Below are 22420 nucleotides of genomic sequence, written 5' to 3'. Positions count from 1 at the left end.
CTTTCTGCCAGTTCGTACTTCCACGCCGGCTAGTCGAACCTTGTCATCCTTTGTTTCGTTCAAGGTCATGATGAGCGTTGCCTTACTTGTCTTGAACTCTTCAACTAGTGACGAGAGAGGAAGTTGGAGTTTTGCTGTCCTGCTGTATAGGCCTACTGCAGTTAAGCTTTGGGGAACTCTCAACCACTTCCGGAGGTGTCTGTTGATTATGCGCTCTATTTTCTCTACAGTTGTGGTCTCATAGAGCATAAGGGCCAGGCAGGCTAAGCGTGGAAGAAGACTATGCTGATACATCCAAGCTTTGAGATTCCCCGTAAGGCCTGTCTTGCCTATATTCCTCATTCCTTCACTGACCTGCTGTTCAATTCTTTGGGTGTTGACCTTAACTCCGAGTGATTCGTCAAACCACTCTCCCAGGCATTTGATTGGGTTTCCAATGATGGATGGTATATCCTTCCCCTGTATCTTTAGTTGAAATTGTTGTATGACTATGCCTTTCTTTATGAAAAGGGAACTTGACTTTTTGGGTTTGAAGGTCATTCTTGCCAAGTTACTCTTTCCTCTAAGGCTGTCAGTATCCATCTTGCCTGAATATGGGTGTCAGTAGTATCATCCATGAAGCCCCTATTTGGTGGCTGCCTGGAGTTGCTGGATGTCTTTGGACCTTTTGTCTCTCTTTCTCCTGCTTTGATGATCATATTCATACCCATTACATAGGGGATAATTGAGATAGTACTTCCGGTCACAATACCCTTCTGTAATTCTTCTTCAAGATGTTGTAAAAGTATTGGTTGTAAAGCGCAGATGTATCCCGCTGAAGTAGCTTTGGATTATTCTGGTATATGATAATGTGCCAAAGACTCTTGTATGAGCATATGTGGTATGGTTCCATATGCATTTGCAAGATCCAGCCATACTATTGTTAGGTCTTTCTTGTTGACCTTGGGTTCCCTGATGAGTTGAGTTACGATACTTGTATGTTCTATGCATCCCGAGAATCCGGGTATTCCTCATTTTTGCACCGATGAAACAACATACTGGTTCTTTGTCATATATGCTGTCAACCTCCTTGCTAGAACTGAGAAGAATATCTTTCCTTCTACATTCAGCAGTGAGATGGTACAAAACTGCTTTATGTTCTCTGAGTTCTCCTTTGGTACGAAGCAGTCCTCAGCCTTCTGCTAACACGATGGAATCTTTCCTCTCCTTCATACAATTTTAAGCAGCTTCCAGAGATGTTTCAGGATCTCCGGACAATTCTTTTAGACCTTATAAGGAATACCATTGGGCCCGGGTACCAGATCTAGCTTTCTTTACAACCCCGTGAACTTCCTTCAATGATGGTTCCTTTTCGTCCAATGGTACCCATGGTTCTGGCTCTGCTTCTATCCTTTCACATGGCCCTAGCGGTCTCCACTGGTGATTATCTCCATGTGTTTCTGATAGATAACACTCAACTTCTTCTTTTGAACCCCTCAGTGTCCCTGACTTGGATCCTTCAAGTGTAGATTTGGTAAATCTGTAAAGGTTTGCTTCAAACATTGATCTCTTTTCCCCCTTTCTCGTCTAGCTTTCCGTATTCTCTTTGTTCTCTGGAGGTTGTTACTCTTCTCTCTTAGGATAGCTCTTATATTTTTTTAGACCTATCTTCTCCTCCTCGTTCGCTATTTTGTATTGTCTTGTGATTGTTCTTATTTCTGTTCGCGGTTTGAGTATCTCCTTTTGGCGTCTATTTGATGTTACTAGTTCTTTTGCCCTACCTCATTCCTTTGCTCTAAACCGCTCAAGTCCAACTGCGTACACTAATGTTGACATCGATGTTACCTTCCTGTGCACGTCACCTACCAGCGTCCTCTGTAAGATCTTGTCGAGGTCGTGGTCAAAGGCCTCCCATCTTTTGTCCTCAGAAAATGGCCATCTTACTGCTTCTTTCCTGGTGTTGCTAACTGCCTCTTGGTTTGAGTTGGGTTCTGACTACCTGGTTCTGCCTCAATATTAGCTTGATCTGCCTCCGTGAGTAAGAGGTCCTCAGCACTGTGGTGGTCTTCCTGGCTGTGGTCCTCTTCCGTCTCATAAGTATTAACTGCGCGTTCCCCCTTCTGCTTCTCCGGTCTACATTTGGCTTTTCCCTGGTATAGTTCTTACACAATTTCCCGCAGAGGTTGGTTGGTACGATGTCCGGAAAAGTTAATCTCTGGTCTAGGTCTACAGTCAGCTCCCAGTCTCCCCGAGCTTGGTGTTGATGTTGCACCTTCCGTCACGAACGTGATCTGTGTATGTTTGGGCTGACCTTGATCTTCCGTTCTTTCTCCGTAATTTCTGCCAGCTCCCTTAAGACTTGGTTGTGGCGCTGTGTATCTCCCCTGTGCTTGTGCTGTAGGGTTCCTCTCTGTCCTCACAGGGAGCAGTCTGGAGTTTCTAAAAGGTCCCAATTACCTTGTTTTCAAATATAAAGGACTGCCTTGTTTGCTGCCAAGATATGTTGAATGATTGTAGCTTGAAACCATACTAACTTGGAATTTTTGGTTTCTGTAAAAGGAAGTTTATATATTTTTGACTACCATTCATTATTTTACCCTGATTCCATTTTATGGTGTTTGCTTATCCCCTGTAAACAACCAGTGTCATTTTAAGGCGGAGTCTCCTTGTAGTAGCTGATGATTATCTTATGTGAGGCCCATCGTATGCCATCCAGAGCAAAGTGTTTTGCTCAAGGACAACAACCACAACGGTATAGACCGGCGCGTTTCTTAGCTTCCCGACACAAACGGCAAAGTTAAAGAGCATCAAACCACAAACCTCGGATCTTCACCAGAGGTTACGAACCGACAGCTCTTGCGGCCCTTGTATTAGGCATCGGTCGATGCTGGATATGAGATAGATTTATCAAAGTCTTTATACTTCTTTTATTCTTAAAAATGATTTCTAGAGTAAGTGGTATAATGGGCTCACTACAAATCACGATTTCTTAAATACTTTTCGATTGCTACACTAACCCATGGTATTGCAGTTACTAGTAGTAGTGTAGTTGGTGTTCATTCTTATTTTTTTTCTTTTGTAAACCCATGCAATTGAATTTGCAGCCTATAAAACCCCTATAAACAAAGGAGGTGGTGCATAGGAGGGCTAAATCGGCCCACGGCAGTTTTTTTCCCGGAAACATATTTCTGTCAAAAGCATAATATCCCCCATTATGTGGGAGGAATTAATTTCCATTCCTCAATGTATATATATTTTTTTGGGGTGATTTCATTATTTCCCCATCAAACTGCATAAGAAGCTAATGTTTTGTCCACCAATTATTATAGAACACATTTTTATTTCCTATTTGTGAAACAAATTCACCCCATTTGTTTAAGGTTTAATTTTGTATATGAATCATCACGCTCTGTAACACTAAAATTAAATTTCAGCCTAATTTGATGTCTTCTTTGTGAAAATCATTGTTTTTAACTTTTCATTTAAAGTCTAATACCACAAAGTTATTAATGGAGTACTATCAAAATTTCCGGTTAGAAATAATCTATGGATATTCATGAACATTTAATGAAACAAATTTATTTTGTGAATTACTGGATATGCCAAGATTTTATTATGTTAAATGCATACACCCCAAATTTTAGACAACATATCAAAGTACTGAAAAATACAGGCAAATGCTAAAAATCCAACAAAAATAACAACGCAATCCGACTTTACTGCTTGTGTCAGACAGGGTGCTCCTTTTTAACCCTTGGCTTTTTAATACAATTTACTTCATGACCTTTCTTTGTATGCAAAAATCTTTTGTTATCCAGTAATTTTTGATGATTTTTTTTGGTTGTGTATTAAGATTAATATGCAAACATGTTTTTTAAAAGCAAAATTTGATAGTACTCCAACGATTATTACGTTTTATCTACTAAACAAATAAAAGAAAATTTCAAGAAGGTAAATTTTTTACTGATAATTTTGTTAAAAAAAACTGTAATTACACTTTCTATTATACAAATTCATACTAAACAGACATGTTTTTATAAAATATAACATCACATGAGACTATCAATGCAATATGAAAGTTATCGAGTACTTTTGTACGAGAAATATGTTGAATTTAAAAGGGAGGGTACACATTTTTTACATAAATCATGTTAGGTGGCGCTGCGTATACAGCATTTGCCAATTTTCGTTTTGGTGTCTAAAATGACATGTATTTGGTTAAAGTCTATCATAATATCATGCATAAAATAAGATTCGGCCGTGGGCCGCCATGCACCACCTCCTTTTCATAGAAGTCAAACAATATCTTAATTTCAACCAATCAGAAGCCTCCATGTGGTTACTAAAACCAATATCGTCGAACTCTTATATACAAATTTTCATCAAAATTGGACAATATTTTCCTTTCGACCAATCAGAAGCCTCCGTGTGCTTACTATGGCAAGGAAACCCATGCAGTTGAATTCGCAGTCCCCCAATACCCCTAGCTACCAATTTTTATTGAAATCAATGTGTAAACTTAAAATGAAAAACTGCGGTTGCAAAGGTAAAACAGTGTTCCATGTAATGGTGAACATATATACCAAATGTCATCAAAATTGGACAATATCTAATTTCGACCAATCACAGGCCAGGAAATGGCGGCCATTTTGCTTGTTTTCCCAAATATAAACACCACCATTGTTTTAACAGTGCCATACTACACCTACAAGTCATCTCTATAACAACCATATTGTTTTAAATTTCAATGTTTTGTACACAAAAATAATTTTCATTGTAACCATTTAGCCAATCAGGTCAGAAGTTAAACCCGATATAGATTAAGTGGTAAGCAAGCGAGCGATGGATGGATGGATGGATGGATAACCTGATTCCAGTATACCCCCCCTAATTTCGTAGGGATGGGGGTGGATAAGGCAAGGTCATAAATAAATGAATTGGGGATATCAGTAATGACTTAATAATATTGATTTTACCTATTGGAGTCAAACTTTGCTTTTTACATGTAGTGATAAGTGCTTGAAGTTTAATATTTTCTTGTTAAAATTCAATTGAGGAATTTGATCGACTGAATAGTGTATCTCTGAAAATGTACATTTATCTTTTCCACACTGTGGGTTCAGATCCGGTGTCATATAAGATAAGTATCCCCACAGGATTTGTATCCAGATACTAAAACCGGCCATAGGATTTGTACCCCCACTTTCCCATAGGAAAAGTATCCTCCCTAATCATATAAAACCTAAAGAGTATTAGTTAACTTTTTTTTCATAATTGGATGGAGGATTAAAAGAGTTTTGGGATGGGATGTATGTTGTATATATTTTTTTCTAATCATGACATACCAGGCGACAGCAAACGTGATATGTAGTTTGTCTGTTCACTTACATATTTTTGATGTGTTCATCTTCTTGCCTATCTGTATACCTGGTGAGTCTACACCTATATAAGGAATGGACGTTGGTTCTTTGGGGATTTCCCCACTTTTATCTATATAAGGATTGTTCATCAAAGACAACTGGGGATGAATGGAGTAAAGTTGTGATGTACATGCAATCATCAGGCTTCATGGCAGGTGTGAATGTGAATGAATTGTGACTCCTTGTTAAATTCCTACAGACTTTGCTCCATAATGTTTTAACAAAATGTTCAACATTTTAACATAATTAGTCTGGCCGTACCATAACTCTCATACAGTGACTGTACACTAGTCTAAAGTATATTCTTCACTGCAGAGAAATATCCTGCAGAAACCAGAGATGAAATGATAAAGACAGAAATATTACACTTCAAATATCAACTTTAGTTTAATATTAGATTAAATGTGTGAAGTCACAAAACTTCATCCTCAGAACAGATAACTCCATCAGTGTTATGTCTGATTGTCCAATATCCATGATACACTGTGTAGGTGATTTTTTTCTTTTTGTGATACTGATGTTGTTCAGTTGTAAACCAATCTAAAATTGCGTTCCTGTTCCTTCCGTTGCATCTCCATTTGTTTAGAAATGTCATCCACTTTTCTTCCCAAAAAAGCTGGAATAAGAATTGCTAATATTAGAATAAAAACACAAATTATAGCTACACAAAAACAAAACACTTGTTTCGAGTAATATGCCAGACAAAACATATATACAATATGCATATAATTTATTCTTATCAGTAATATGAGATAATATTGTTTCATGCATGTTTTATACAGTGCATTTTCACACATGAAAATGGCTCAGAAACTCATGTCCAATGTTAAATCTTTGCCTCCAGAAACTAGAGAATGTACACAGGGCTCACACAGTTACTCCACTGCCTGCTAGACTGTTTGATTACTACCAAGTATGCATGTCAATATTCCTGGTAAGAGTTAGGGTGAATGAGAAAAGGAAGCTCTGTAATATTTGTAATACTGGTATTGCACATACATGTATATTCAATATAGCTTTAAGCGTATAATACACTCACAGGGTCTTTATGAAATACGAACACATCTGGGATTTTTTTTGATGAAATTCTATTTTTAGTAACAGTGACCTTGACCATCAATTGATTGAACTCACATTCAAATTTCTTCAAATGCACGTGAAATTACATCAATATTTGTCAATCAATATTGAAAGCTGACAATGACATTAAAATTCTATTTTCAGTTACAGTGACCTACTGACTGCACAAACTGAGTGTTTTATATACTTGACACGTACATGCGACCTTGATTATAAGTTAAAAAAAATTTTTTGCTACAATTTTTTTGTGTGACCTACCAGTAAAATATGTTGATGAAAATATTTCCGTGTTTTGTGGTGGGTGGGAATTGTTTTCATGTGTTATGGTGGGTGAAAATTGTTTCGATGTTTTATGGTCGAGAATTGATTGTTATTTTCATGGTCAGAAGATAAATACCTGTGTTTTGATCGATCCATTGTAAGGAATCCATGTGGGAGTTTAAAATCTTTGTGACCTGCTGTGTCTGAAACAAGAACAATTTTCCTGGGGTAAGTACAAGTCAACTGTTTACAAGGATATTGGTGTTTTATCCATGTTTTTCAACCAAACAACATTATAAATGCAATGAAATCCATATTAAATGGCACTGTAACCTAATTCCATATTCATCATGTGAAAAGTTTATGGGGCCAACTCATTATTACTTGGACTCGCAGTTTTTGAAATACAGGACTATAAAGTAGACTGTGTTAAATCTTATAGATCTGCAACAGATATTGAAGGGCACAGAATAAAAGTAAACTCTATATTAAAACTGCCTGGCTTTGCTGAGCTTCATAAGCAAAATAAAAGTAAACTCCTTAAAACAACCTGGCTTTACTGAGAACTTACTGGGTCTGAATTGTCCTGGTTAGAGTTGGTCATATTCAGGTGATCTATAATCTCTTTTAAGTCCTGGACCATGCGCTTCAGCTGGGCATCAACATTCTCTGCTAACTGATACCTGTACACACAAGTATTTATAGAATGTATCAAATAATTAAGGGCATGTATACATAAATATGGGCTGTATAAAATATTCATGGGCTGTATCAAATAATTAAGGGCTGTATCAGATAATTATGGCCTCATGCAGTGCATTATATGCCTCTTACCCACTTTGAGTAATAGGTCAAGTATAACAAGGTTGAGTGATTGGAAAATATAGGTCACAGTTACCTATACTTAACATATAGCTGTAGTATTTACTACTCATTACATAATCATAGTTTGATTAAGCTGAATACTAAGTCTAGCTATGATTTAGTATTATTTCTCAATATGCATTCATGTATAAAGTTTCATAAAAATAGAAATACAAAGTCATGATTTGAACTGCATGAAAAGTAAGAGTTCTATAATACCCTACCAATGTAATGTACTATTATTATATGATGTAATATTCCAAGATAATCCTCGCAAGCTAAAAGCTGCATTTTGCTATTCCCAGTTCTATTTATCTATTAGTAACAGCAACCTTGACCTTGGCTTAAGGAATGTTATAAACCCCTATTGTGTGTCTGAATTTCACACTGTATAATCATGCGATTAATTTCAGAAAGATTAGACCTCTGTAAGACTCTTAGATGATGTATTTTGACAGCATATTACTAGTACAGCGACCTTGATTTTGACTTTTGGAACTTTTTAAACCACTAATGTTTATCCTCACATCATAGTTTAACACTATGTGAAGTTTCAGACAGTTTGGCTTTCCAGATTCTGAGATAATCACCAGAAACGAAAGTGCTGACAGACTGATTGACGGATGGAAAGATGGAAGGATGGAAGGATGGAGGGACATACATTGTGATTACTATAGAAAGAGCACCTGCCATGCTGGGCCCAAATTTAAAACAGTTATGTGAGCTGTGAAGGTTGGAAAAGATAAAATCTGGGATCCAAGTATGAGTTACGTGTGTTCTCGTTCCAGATCAGCGTGCTGCTGGAAATTTATGTTTGGCTGCTGTTCTACAGACTTCTCCAGTGGGGTCAAAAGGTCGGACAATTCTTGCTGCTGGGACTTTATGAAGTCAAGCTCATGGTCAAGTTTTTGTTGGTCAATCTTCACTCTCTCCATATCACTGTTCAGGGCAGAAATCTGAAACACAGGTGTGGCGATATAACTCAGAGCTGTCATATGACAGGGATGTAATCAAATGAATATAACAAGTGGTGTATCCACATTGAATTGTTGGAAGTCTATGTTTATACTGTATTTAGCCTCTAAACCCCTCTCCTAATGTTGAAATTCAGTATCAAAATTTGGGGAGAGCTTATATATGAAGCACTTTTAACTTAATTTTATAAAACTGATGATTCTGAAAAAAATAACGGGGCTTTTATTGTTGTCCGAGGCTAACTATGGATAGATACGGTAATTCAACATAAGTCTTTACTTTGGTGAATATGAAACTAGAAATTAATTCTAAGGGCTGCTCCAAAAATCATCCACCACCAATCAAATATTTGAACATATTTTAGTATGAGTACTAGAATATGGGACTTTACCCCCACCACCCATCAAATATTTGAACATATTTTAGTATGAGTACTAGAATATGGGACATTACCCCCACCACCCATCAAATTTTAATTGAAGTGCCTCCCATCTCTACAACAAAAATAACTTTGAAATAATCCTAACCAAATGAATGGAAACAATAATCTATTAAAGTACAAAATGTAAGCCACAGTAACCTACATTAGGTAATGATATAGTAGCCTAAAGATGTTTCCCCATATGTTTATATTACAGTTTAATGTCATACAGACAAACAGACCTTCTCTCCATTGTCTATAAGTAGTCTGTCCCAGCCGTTGACCTGTGTGGCTTGTTCCAGGAAGTCTTTTTCCTGTTTGTCCAGTTCAGACATCCATTTGTTGATGTTGTCCTCCAGTTGCTGGTAGGTGATCTGTTTCTGAGGGGCTCTGAAACATGTCCAGACGACAGGTGAATGGTCTGGTATAGCAGAGTAATAATACTTCAATATGACAGTACACCAGAAAGGTAAATTAACATGATGTATGCCATTGCACACACCACATCAAGGATACAATATCAAAATTTCAGTATTTAACTTTCTTTGTCTTTTAATAACTTGCTTCTAAACTTTCAATTGATTGACCTTAATCAGCACTGCCAGAGTAATAATACTCTGTCACTGTCATGACGGATACAATAAAAAGTATTGGTAATTACGCAGTAGCAATGGCTGCTGTCGGGGCTGTGAAGCCTTGGGCTGTAGTCTTGGGAACCAGAGATCCCTGGAGTGTTAATCCAATAGCTGCTGAAGTTGTAGCAGATGTTGATGGCAATTTCAGTCCTGTGTTTGCTGCAGTACTAACACCAAGTGTCAGGCCTGTAGAAGCAGGGGTACCACTCCCCAAAGTCAGACCTGAAGATGCAGCAGTGCTGCCACCAAGTGTCAATCCAGGAGCAGCAGTGCTGCCACCAAGTGTAAGACCAGGAGCAGCAGTGCTGCCACCAAGTGTAAGACCAGGAGCAGCAGTGCTGCCACCAAGTGTCAGTCCAGGAGCAGCAGTGCTGCCACCAAGTGTCAGACCAGGAGCAGCAGTGCTGCCACCAAGTGTCAGACCAGTTGAAGCAGGGGTGCTGCCACCAAGTGTCAGACCAGGAGCAGCAGTGCTGCCACCTAGTGTAAGACCTGTAGATGCAGCAGTGCTGCCACCTAGTGTAAGACCTGTAGATGCAGCAGTGCTGCCACCAAGGGTCAGACCAGGTGCAGCAGTGCTGCCACCAAGGGTCAGGCCAGTTGTTGCTGGTGTACTAAGAAGTCCAGGTGCACCTGAAAAAAAAATCCATTACAATAAAATCTAATCAATTTTAAAAACATGTTACCCTGGTAAATATCGCCACACTAATGCACTGCTTAGCTAGAGAGAACTATTTTAGCTCAATCAGTTGAGAGTTAGACTAGGAGATCAGAGATCCAGATGTTCCATCCCTAGTGGAGGAATTGAAATAAATCTAAAAGAAATAAATTTAATTCATCAAGCTCTCTGTTACATTAATTGGCTTCCATGTAAAGACAGGAGAAATTTACTTAGTATCAGAAACTCAAGGTCAATCAGCTGAGCATTAAACTAGGAATCCAGAAGTCCCTTTGTTCGATCCCTAGCAGAAGCTTTGAAATGCATACAATTTAGATATGCGTCAAAGAAAAAGTAAATGTCCCAAATTCAATTTCAATTTTCAAATTAATAAAGTAAATGGTCATCATACAGTATTTTATATGATGATCACTATTATGGCGACACCTTGCAATTGGGCAGCAGACAGGAGCTGCAATAGGTAACACAATGTCCTTTACTGAAGATATACACCACAAAGGGCTTTTTCCCCAGTGTCTTATAATTAGCTGAGTAATTGTAACTTCCCCTGATTGAGCCTACATTGCAACTGTAGATTTTACTATGGAGCAGTCAATATATATGAGGTAACCAAATAAATTTAGAGTGTATAGTTTTTTTCATCACTTTTGCAAACAACAAATTTTTAAAAAATATACCTGTTGTAGCTGCAGAGGTTGTGGAGCTTATCGTGTTGGCAAAGTTAAACGGTGTGGCAGCAGCAGCTGGCTGGGTAATTCCTGTGGCTGATGTGGCAGCAGCTGCTAAAGTTAAAAGAGATGCATTTTGAAACCTCGATAATTTTTATCCTTCCTGAAAGCACCAATAAACATAAAATCATAGCTAACATCTTCAATCCCTAACTCAGTTTATAATCAAAAACAGAATGACAACTCAACTAGTATTCACAATAAGTAAAAGGAAGATGTAAAACTCAGCAAGCCTTTTCTGACTCATCATAATATGCCAGTTGGAATGGAGTACCAAAGTCTAGGCTGTTCACTTTACGGACATGTGGTTAATTATGACCTGGGCAGACTTTTCCATGCCCTCCATCCCCCTATAAGAGACTTTTCCTACAGTTCTTCATCCCCCTTAATACACTTTTCCCAGTCCTACACCCCCCCCCCCCCCCCCCCCCCCCCCCAATCTAATAAACTTTTCCCAGCCCTCCATCCCCTATAGGACACTTTTCCTGTCCTCCATATTGCCCAAAGGCACTTTTCCCCTAAGCCCTCAATCCCCTAGACACTTTCCCAAGCCCAACATCCCCTAAAATACTTTTCATAGCCCTTCTTCCCTTAAAACACTTTACCCCCAGAGATACTTTCTCCAGCCTATATCCTCCTAAGACACTTTCCCCACTCTCTCATCCCCCAGAGACTTTTCCCAGCCCTCCATCCCCCAGAGACACTTTTCAGTTTTTTTAGCCCTCAATCTTCCTAAAACACTTTTCCAATCCCTCCAACCCCCAGAGACACTTTCCATGTTATAAACATGCTCCATGTCCTCTACGAGTGTGATCACTCATCTGCAATGTACGGTCAGGAGTTTGGTATAGCCCGTTTAACACTTGAACTCTTAACTTCACACACATGTACACGGCAGACCTAATAGTGAAATCTAAACCTAGTGCCCAGAGAATAAGAAAGCCCTGGAAAGTTTATTTCTGTCGATGACGCTGACATCACGCCACATTGCCCATACATTAAGGGACCGTGAACACAAAATCGGCCGGTTACAAGCAATCCGCTATGCAGAAGACATTGCAGGAGAATTACAGTTGTCATGTGTCCACAATTAATCGGCTATTGCACAGGCTTCGTGCTAATTACCAACATCATAGTGGACACCCACATGTGATGTCAGTAAGTTTGGACCATTGCATAACAACAACACAATAATGCAACCGATTCCGTATATAGCAACGCTCACAGCAAGGGAGACCCAGTGAATTCTGTTTCGAGATCAGTTCCTACACTGTCTGATGTTGTCTACTTATATGTAGTGCAGGACTAATACCAAGAGGGCCTTATTGTGGATCAATTATGACACTGCGTCAGTAAGATAGTGACAGTCAAGATAACATCATTAGGCATCAAAATTCCATGAAGATTGTTATGCTTTTATTATGACTTTCTAGATGTAAATATCAATGAATTTATGATTTAATTGGTTAAATATCAATGAATTTATGATTTAATTGGTTATATTTTAGTTGACATTTGCTGTACGAATTAAACAATGTGAAACTCTTTTTTCATCTTTCAAACAATGTGAAACTCTTTTTTCATCTTTCTCTTACTGTTGAGTATATTTCCTGTCAACATAAAAAACAATATTACGAGTGTTGAAATTGAATCCTGTTCCAAGGCCGGCTGGGGCTGCAGTGGATGCGGCAGCTGTTGTAGCTGGAGTAGCTGTCCCAAAGTTAAATCCAGCTGCTGGAGTGGTGGCAACACTAGTCTGATTGCCAAAATTGAAGCCTCCAACTGCAGGTGTAGATGCTGCTGTAGGTGCTCCAAATTTGAATCCCCCAGTGGAAGAAGCTTGTGTGGTAGGTGTGCTGGTAGTAGCAAAGGTAAACCCTGTAACATATGTTTATAACATAACCTTTACTATAATTAGAAACAGGCCAGTCAGTGTTGTCATGGTTGTGTCTTTGAACAAGACACATAGCTTTACCCTAATTGCTTTGGATGGCATGTGATGGGCCTCTCATATGTTGTTCAGTGCGGTAGTCACCAACTACCACAAGGAGACTCCATCTCAGAATCACCCTGGCTGTTCACAGGGTGACAAACCCAGCAAAAAAAACAAATTATATACTAGAGGTAGTGAGCAAGGCTTACATGTCAACCCTGCCCTGCTTGATTACAGAATTTCTCCACTGATATTCTTGAGAAGATGAAGTGAACTGTAATGTTGTAATTTTGTTTTGATAATTTCTTTTTTTCATACGACAAATAATATATGAAGCTTTATCATGCTAGCACAATTGGTGACATGGTCTCTCTTACAATTTCTGATGAACAAAATGCCCACACACTACAAAAAAAAAAGAGAAAGAAAAGAAATTATTTTAAAGCACCAAACATAACTAGTAAGCTACTGTTGACAAAAAAAAGTATCATCAAACTTTATTTCCTCCCAAAGGAGATAAGTGGAATACAACAAAATCGACAGAAAAAAAAGTAATATCAAAATAAGTGAAGAGTTCATTTAGCGTGCTTTCCATGAGTAGCTACTATGTAGCTTACTCACTATCGCGTACTTGCATCATAATCAGGGCGAGAATAAGCGCGTGACGCTAACAACGAATCGAGCCGCCTTCATAAGGAAGCGATTCCTGCAAATATCATCATCAAATGGAATGTTCTTACTAGCGCCTAGTAGGACTTGAACAAATGATGCGTTGTTCTCGCATGTCACGATGTTGAAAACACGTGGGCCAAAATCGTTCAGAATATCTTGTAGGAAACGTTCACGTGATTCCCTGAAGTGGGGGCAGATGGAGCTGCTATGCACGATGACATCGCTGAAGGGCTGGTTGCACAAGACACACACTGCACTAACATGGCTTGAGGTCAATGTTGCACATAACGATTGAATTATCTGGGTGTCTGGTAGAGATTCCGCGACTTGCCACATAACGTAAGGTCCATATGAGCAGTGGCACGCACGAAACAATTCAAAATCGCGATCAGATGCCATGCGATCCTGTAAGGCTTTGTTTTCGGTACTAGATATAGCCGCCTTTACTAGACGTTTCCATTGCCGTTTCGGAGGAAAGACGTAGGTTTGAGTATATGTAACAAGGTACGGAAATAGTTTATATCTCTGGAGCACATTGGTTATATCTGGGAAGTACCCGTTGTGTGTGCCCTTAAATTGGGTATTGAGTTTAAGGATGAACAAATTGAATCTCTGAAGTCTTTTGGGGTGTTAAATGTGTTTACAGCTACTGATGATATAGTGGGAGACTGTACACTGGTAGTGGGGTGTAAAGATACATACCACCTGCTGGAGGTTTTTGGTTACCACCAAACATACTTGGAACCTGAAACACAAAGACCATTATATGTAATATTATGTACAGTACTGTAGGACTTGATACTAAATGACACTGTACACAAGTTACATCTGGTACGGTGATAATCTTAAATCAACTGCAACGAGTGATAGAAAATAATCAAAAATTAATTGAAACGTACAGTAGCGAAGCGGTCCATGAAACAAATATTGATACCATATACTGAACTTTATCCTTTGATCAATCAGAAAGACACTTCCTTTGATTTACTGTCCATTACCCAAGACCCCTGTCATAACATAACACTATAAAATTAATTGAAATGCAAGTGCGGTTGTCGGTGTTTAAAAGATTTTTATGACCATGCATTCACAGGTACTTGGGGTAAGAAATTATATTTGTATATATATACTATAAAGCCTCCTATTATTTTATATAGTAATAGGAGGCTTTATAGTATATATATATATACAAATATAATTTCTTACCATCTACATCTATATTTACATCGAGTCCATCACTAAAGTGATGATTATTCGATGGCATGGACAGGCTACAAATAGAGTTAAGAAATTAGCAACGTTAAAAAAAAAATTGAAAAAAAACAAGAGGCCCAGAGGGCCTGTATCGCTCACCTGGATTTCATGAGATATGAAACAAGAATGATGATTAAGTATATTTGTCACTGGTATTTCTATGTCAATATATCATAGGCATTTTATATGGGTACGTAAGGTTTCCATTGCTTAGTTTCAGAGAAGTAGTTGTTTATATCAATTCAGCCAAATTGACCCCTTTTGGCCCCGCCCCTCAGCCCCCAGGCAGGTCGGCCCCACCATTTGTACAATTTTGAATCCCAACCCAAAGGGATGCTCACAGTCAAATATGAGCAATATTTATTGCTTGGTTTCAGTGGAGAAGTTGTTCATATCAATATAGCCAAATTAACCCATCTTGGCCCCGCCCCTCAGGCCCCCGGGGGGTCAACCCCATCATGTGTACAATTTTGAATCCCCACCCAATAATGATGCTACCAGGCAAATATGAGCAATATCCATTGCTCGGTTTCAGAGAAGAAGTCGTTTATATCAATATAGCAATATTGACCACATTTGGCCCCGTCCCTCAGGCCCCTGGGGGGTCAGCCCCATCATTTGTACAATTTTGAATCCCTACCTAATAGTGATGCTACCAGAAAAATATGAGCGATATCCAATGCTTGGTTTCAGAGAAGAAGTCGCTTGTATCAATATAGCCCAATTGACCACATTTGGCCCCGCCCCTTAGGCCCCTGGGGGGTCAGCTCCATCATTTGTAAAAGTTTTAATCCCCACCCCATAGTGATGCTACCAGGCAAATATGAGCGATATCCATTGCTTGGTTTCAGAGAAGAAGTCGTTAATATCAATATAGCTATATTGACCCCTTTTGGCCCCGCCCCTCAGGCCATCAGGGGTCAGCCCCACCATTTGTACAATTTTGAATCTCCACCCCATAGTGATGCTACCAGGCAAATAGGAGCAATATCCTTTGCTTAGTTTCAGAGAAGAAGTCGTTGATATTAATAGAGCCAAATTGACCCCTTTTGGCCCCGCCCCTCAGACCCCTTGGGGTTCAGCCCCACCATTTGTACAATTTTGAGTCCTCACCCCATAGGGATGCTTCTGACCAAATTTGGTCAAATTCTGATGTGTGGTTATGAAGAAGAAGTCAATTGTTGACGGACGGACGGACAGACAGACGGACGACGGACGCAACGGTATGGCATAAGCTCACCTTGGTCCTTCGGACCAGGTGAGCTAAAAATCAAATGTATATATATATACTTTAAAATATTAATCTGTTGGAAAAAACTGTTGGTAGCTACATGGATTGGGAATAACCCCAAGTGCATGCATTTCTTAATTGTAACATGTATGACTCGAGTCGACGATAATCTTGCAATAGGATTTCAAGAGAAATATCAAGCATTAATAAAATAATAGTTGTTACCTAATTTCAAATATTATTCAGACTGCGCGTATTACGACATAGGCAGATCTATAGACTTACACCTTTCAGATGTTTTTTTTTTTTGTATGGCGGGATTCCCCTCGCCTAAATATATTGGACTATCTGTATCAACGAAAAGCTTCACAGGCTAGTAAAAAGCTAAGCGTGATTGTGACAGTGAAAATATTCTGGAGCCTACTAATGACTTGAATATTAACCTAAACTGGCCTGAACAGTCAATTAAGAACTAATTGTTATTTTTTGTTGTTCACTGGTGTATGAACGGCATTTTTTGACAGATATTTTAAATGACGCGCGATGTTGAACTATCTGTCAAAAAATGCCGTTCATACACCAGTGAACAACAAAAAATAACAATTATTTCTTATATTTACATTTCAAAACTACTTTTCAACGTAATCTTTGAAAAAAATCATAAGAAACAGTATTCTACGTTCGTTATACGTAGTGACGAAACAGCTGAATGATCGATGTAACAGCGTAACAGATAGTTCCAATTTGGCGGGAAAGGTAATCAAGTACACAAGTACACAAAATATAGTTCCATACAAATTCATTATTTTAATCAACATGAAAGAAAAATATTGAAATGTTGTCTTCAATTTTACAATTATTAACAAGTTTTAAAGTTGATAAAACAGTATTTCATGTGTAATCAAACGCGATTTTATATTCACACTTCTGCATTGGCACCGTCAACAATGTACTGTATGTATTCATACGCGGCAGGTTAATTGTTCACCTAGGAATGAACGCTAATTTTGTTAGTACCTTCATATAGAGAACACACAGTGGAAATGTAAATATTCAGTTTTGTTCTGAGGTATAATCACAATATGGTATTGAAAAGTATCAACTGTAGGATATAGAGTTTCTCTCTTTGGGCGTATCAGACACACACGCCCAAAAAGCGTCCCGCCTCAATCCATTTCCCTCCAAACTCAAATTTCATACATCCCTCTCCGTTTCGCCACAAAAAATATCACACCCAAGCCATATCGCCCAAAAATTCAAATAGCCCTGAAAATTCACGAAGCGCCAAAAGTATGTTTAATAGGTGTTTTTTTTTTTTTCGTTTATTCTTAAAACATTTTTGTCATATTATTTCTAATGGGATGCAGGAATGCTTTATATGACGTGGAACGGAATAGTAAACGACTAAGCTTGGCCTGGTGTCGAATTCCTTTTGATAATACAATTATTGTTATATTTTCTGTGTTATTTTGATAGTATTACATATTTGTTGTACATCTGTTGACTTAAAATATTTTTAAATGGAACGTAATCATGTAATGCACTTACATTGTACGTACGGCACTTGGTGATTGGAATCAGTAGTAGTACCAGATACATCATGATATATATCACATGATATACTGTCGTTCATGTAACCGTTCTATGAAAACAAGATATTTTTGTAAATTTTAGCATGATTTTATTTGAGTGGTTTTCGTTTAACTACGGGTTAAAATGACACATGATTTAGCGATACATGATATCCAATCAAATTAAATTTGTTTCTAGAAGCACAGAGCATGCGTTCCATAATCTAAATACATCCTTGCAGATTTACTATAGGCAAACCACATTATTTTTTTCCCTAATTGACTGAGACATCGGTATACATGTAAATACAATTAACAAACCATACATCTACTGTCACCCCTGGCTCTCATCACGAACGTACCGCCTGCATGGCTCCCATCGCGAACGTCACCCCATGACTCTCATTGCGTATGTACCCCTTTGCTCTCATCGCGTACGTACCGCCTGGCTCTCATCACGAACGTACCGCATGGATCCCATCGCGTACGTACCGCCTGGCTCTCATCACGAACGTACCGCCTGGCTACCATCGCGAACGTACCGCCTGGCTACCATCGCGAACGTACCGCCTGGCTCCCATCGCGAACGCCACCCCATGACTCCCATCGCGTACGTACCCCTTTGCTCTCTTCGCGAACGTATCGCATGGTTCTCATCACGAACGTACTGACTGGCTCTCATCTCGAACGTACTGCATGGCTCTCATCGCGTACATACCCCATAACTCTGATCGCGTACATACCCCATGACTCTCATCGCGTACATACCCCATGGCTCTCATCGCGTACATACCCCATAACTCTGATCGCGTACATACCCCATAACTCTCATTGCGTACATACCCCATGGCTCTCATCGCGTACATACCCCATGACTTTCATCGCGTACATACCCCATGACTCTCATCGCGTACATACCCCATAACTCTCATTGAGTACATACCCCATAACTCTGATCGCGTACATACCCCATAACTCTGATCGCGTACATACCCCATGACTTTCATCGCGTACATACCCCATGACTTTCATCGCGTACATACCCCATGACTCTCATCGCGTACATACCCCTTGGCTCTCATTGAGTACATACCCCATAACTCTCATCGCGTACATACCCCATGACTCTCATCGCGTATATACCCCATAACTCTCATTGCGTACATACCCCATGACTTTCATCGCGTACATACCCCATGACTCTCATTGCGTACATACCCCATGACTCTCATCGCGTACATACCCCATAACTCTCATTGCGTACATACCCCATAACTCTAATTGAGTACATACCCCATGACTCTCATCGCGTACATACCCCATGACTCTCATCGCGTACATACCCCATAACTCTCATTGCGTACATACCCCATAACTATCATTGCATACATACCCCATAACTCTAATTGAGTACATACCCCATGACTCTCATCGCGCACGTACCCATGGCTCTCATCGCGTACATACCCCATAACTCTCATTGCATACATACCCCATAACTCTAATTGAGTACATACCCCATGACTCTCATTGCGTACATACCCCATGACTCTCATTGCGTACATACCCCATGGCTCTCATTGCGTACATACCCCATAACTCTCATTGCATACATACCCCATAACTCTAATCGCGTACATACCCCATGACTCATTGCGTACATACCCCATAACTCTAATTGCGTACATACCCCATAACTCTCATCGCGCACGTACCCATGGCTCTCATTGCGTACATACCCTATGGCTCTTATCGCGTACATACCCCATAACTCTCATTGAGTACATACCCCATAACTCTCATCGCGTACATACCCCATAACTCTCATTGAGTACATACACTGTACCCATGACTCTGATCGCGTTCATACCCCATGGCTCATTGCGTACATACCCTATGGCTCTTATCGCGTACATACCCCATAACTCTCATCGCGTACATACCCCATAACTCGCATTGCGTACATACCCCATAACTCTCATCGCGTACATACCCCATGACTCTCATCGCGTACATACCCTATGGCTCTTATCGCGTACATACCCCATAACTCTCATTGCGCACATACCCCATAACTCTCATTGCGCACATACCCCATGACTCTCATCGCGTACATACCCCATGACTCTCATCGCGTACATACCCCATGGCTCTTATCGCGTACATACCCCATAACTCTCATCGCGTACATACCCCATAACTCTCATTGCATACATACCCTATGACTCTCATCGCGCACGTACCGCCTGGATCTCATCACGCATCCTCTAACTGGCTCTCATCACGCACCCCCAGCTGGATCTCATCGCCTTTCATTGCGTATTAAATCTAAATTCCTTGACCCGAATTTCGAAAATTTCATAACAAAAAATGCCATTCTTATATGCGCGGAAACAAAGATTGGCGAATATGATGAATTAAGCCTGCGAAATGGATATGTAACCTTTCCGAAATACTTATAACTAAATTCAGAAGAAAATCGAGGAAAGTATATGTAATGCGGTTTGAAATATCTAAAACCCATCTGAATTATATGAGAGTATATACGCAACGACTGTATGTAATTGTACGTTCCTCCTGTCGGGTTGTGTTTCCCGGGCAGTTGACAAACGGGCTGGTCTGTGCTGTCGTGGTTGTGTCCTTGGGCAAGACACTTTACCCTAGTTGCTGCAACGGGCCTCCCGTATGTTGTTCAGTGAGGTAGTCACCAACTACTACAAGGATATGCCATGCCTCGAAATGATATTGGCTGTTCACGGGCCAATAAACCAAGCAAACAAACAAACAACAAAGAACTCGCCTGACACCACTGATTTTACCAAATTTACCTGATATCTGAGACATCGCTGAAAAACATTATGGTTATCGATAATAATTATTTTTTGAGTGAATTGTTCAACATGATATACCTCATGCGAGATTTTCTCATGATAAAGGATGTTTAGTGTACTTATAGCTATGGATCAAAACTGATCGAAATATGTAAACGATGTTCTATATTTATAAGTTCAAACAACATGTTAACATTCCAGTGTTGTTTGATTACCTGATATCGACACCTCATCTGTTCCTATTTATAACATAATGTGAAACTACTTACTTAGTTTAATAAATTTCACATTTATAACATCATGTGAAACTACTTACTTAGTTTAATGAATTTCACATTTATAACATAATGTGAAACTACTTACTCACATTTATATTATAATTTGAAAAGTACTTAAATTCATAAATTTCACATTTTAAACAGAATTCTAAACTACTGACTTAATTTGATGAATTTCACATTTACGAGAAAAAAAGTTGTTCACGATGAGCAAACTTTGCAGATGGAGATTATTATGTCTGATAGAATCCTATGCAATCGGATCTTACACAAGATGTGCGGAAAATATTGGGGATGGATCGCTTTACCTTTTTTAATCAAACAGAATAATTATCGATATATCTACACGTATAGCGGTCTAAAATTTTATGAATCAAGCACATATAGTAGTATGTGGAGGACATCAATTATCAATTGATATGATAAGTAAACCAACGGTAGCTCATTAACTTTTTAAATAGTACACAACACATTCTTTTTGTTATAATTGGATTGCTGAAGAGGAGATTTTCATGATTTTTGTTTCATATCACAATTACAATAATTACATGTAACGTGTATTTTTGTAACTACATTCATTAATAGAAGGGCAATGTCATTATACACGTCCCCAGGATTTAGGGCAGCTAATAACAGATTGGGACCTTCACGCCTGTGCCATATATAATCAAGCCAAACTGTGGAAGTAGGTTGCCAGGTTGGGGAGTTTGTGGAGTTATGACTTAGGGGCCTGTTCGTTTTTTAAATATACTATTTCAAACATATATCTTGACGGACCTGCAAGTGTTAATACAGGCCTTGGGAGTCTTTGTCAAGGCTCGTCTGAAAACAATATAAAATCATCAGATCCGTCTTTATTTTATAAACGAACAACACCGGTCTAACTGGTCCATCCGTTCGGACCGCAAAAACGAAAACGGCCTTGGAGCCAAACGGTTTTGAGTAGAACGAATATTCATACCCTGCCTACACTGCTCTCTGACGACGACCATCTGTCAGAAATTGTCCGTCCGTCGTCCAGAGCTACATGTACGTTATCGCAGCTAGGTTTTGAGGTGAACGTCTGTAATATTTCTTTTGGTTCAGAAATCTTTTCATTAGAATTTTACAAAATATCAGACTTATAAGTATATAAGTGTAGCGGGACTGGACTGGGTCGATCATCGGTGATCATGTAGCTCAATTGGTAGAGCGTCCGGCTAGTGTTCGGAGGTCCCGGGTTCGAACCCCGGTCTGGCCGCTACATTTTCTCCTCTCCGGTTACAAAATTGGCGCCAAGCTAAAATACCCACGGTGGTGGTATAAGGGTCTTGTGTGTCATCGAAGGCGAAGACTAGGAAAAAAGGAGGGAGGTGTGTAGCGGGACTGGACTGGGTCGATCATCGGTGATCAGGTAGCTCAATTGGTAGAGCATCCGGCTAGTGTTCGGAGGTCCCGGGTTCAAACCCCGGTCTGGCCGCTACGTTTTCTCCTCTGTTACATAAGGTATAATGTACATTGTATGTCATATTTAAATCACTAGTTTTTGTACGCCCGTGGAATTTCTGTAGCATACTGTATAATCAATGTTCAGGTTAGTTCCACTAAACTATATCAGGTTTTTAGTTA

The 22420-nt window shown here is 39.3% G+C and overlaps 1 protein-coding gene across 3 annotated transcripts; it reads right to left on the bottom strand.

The window, feature by feature from the left end:
• Positions 1-5761: 5761 nt before the first annotated feature.
• LOC117335624 (nuclear pore glycoprotein p62-like) lies at positions 5762-16501 on the bottom strand. 3 transcript variants are annotated; one of them, XM_033895746.1, is made up of 10 exons: positions 16358-16501; positions 14350-14392; positions 12678-12920; positions 10992-11096; positions 9662-10268; positions 9243-9390; positions 8376-8560; positions 7312-7423; positions 6877-6943; positions 5762-6015 (listed from the first exon to the last, which is right to left on the bottom strand). In XM_033895746.1, exons 2-10 carry the CDS (start codon positions 14381-14383, stop codon positions 5924-5926), a joined length of 1593 nt encoding a protein of 530 aa, XP_033751637.1. In that variant the 5' UTR covers positions 14384-14392; positions 16358-16501; the 3' UTR covers positions 5762-5923. The 3 variants fall into 3 exon arrangements, with proteins under 3 accessions (XP_033751637.1, XP_033751640.1, XP_033751638.1); XM_033895749.1 differs by having other exon boundaries at positions 10992-11093; XM_033895747.1 differs by having other exon boundaries at positions 16418-16500.
• Between the last annotated feature and the right edge of the window lie 5919 nt (positions 16502-22420).

The sequence above is a fragment of the Pecten maximus genome, chromosome 10 (genome assembly GCF_902652985.1).
Source record: "Pecten maximus chromosome 10, xPecMax1.1, whole genome shotgun sequence".
NCBI classification, from domain to species: domain Eukaryota; kingdom Metazoa; phylum Mollusca; class Bivalvia; order Pectinida; family Pectinidae; genus Pecten; species Pecten maximus.
This window is presented reverse-complemented; position numbering and strand designations above follow the sequence as displayed.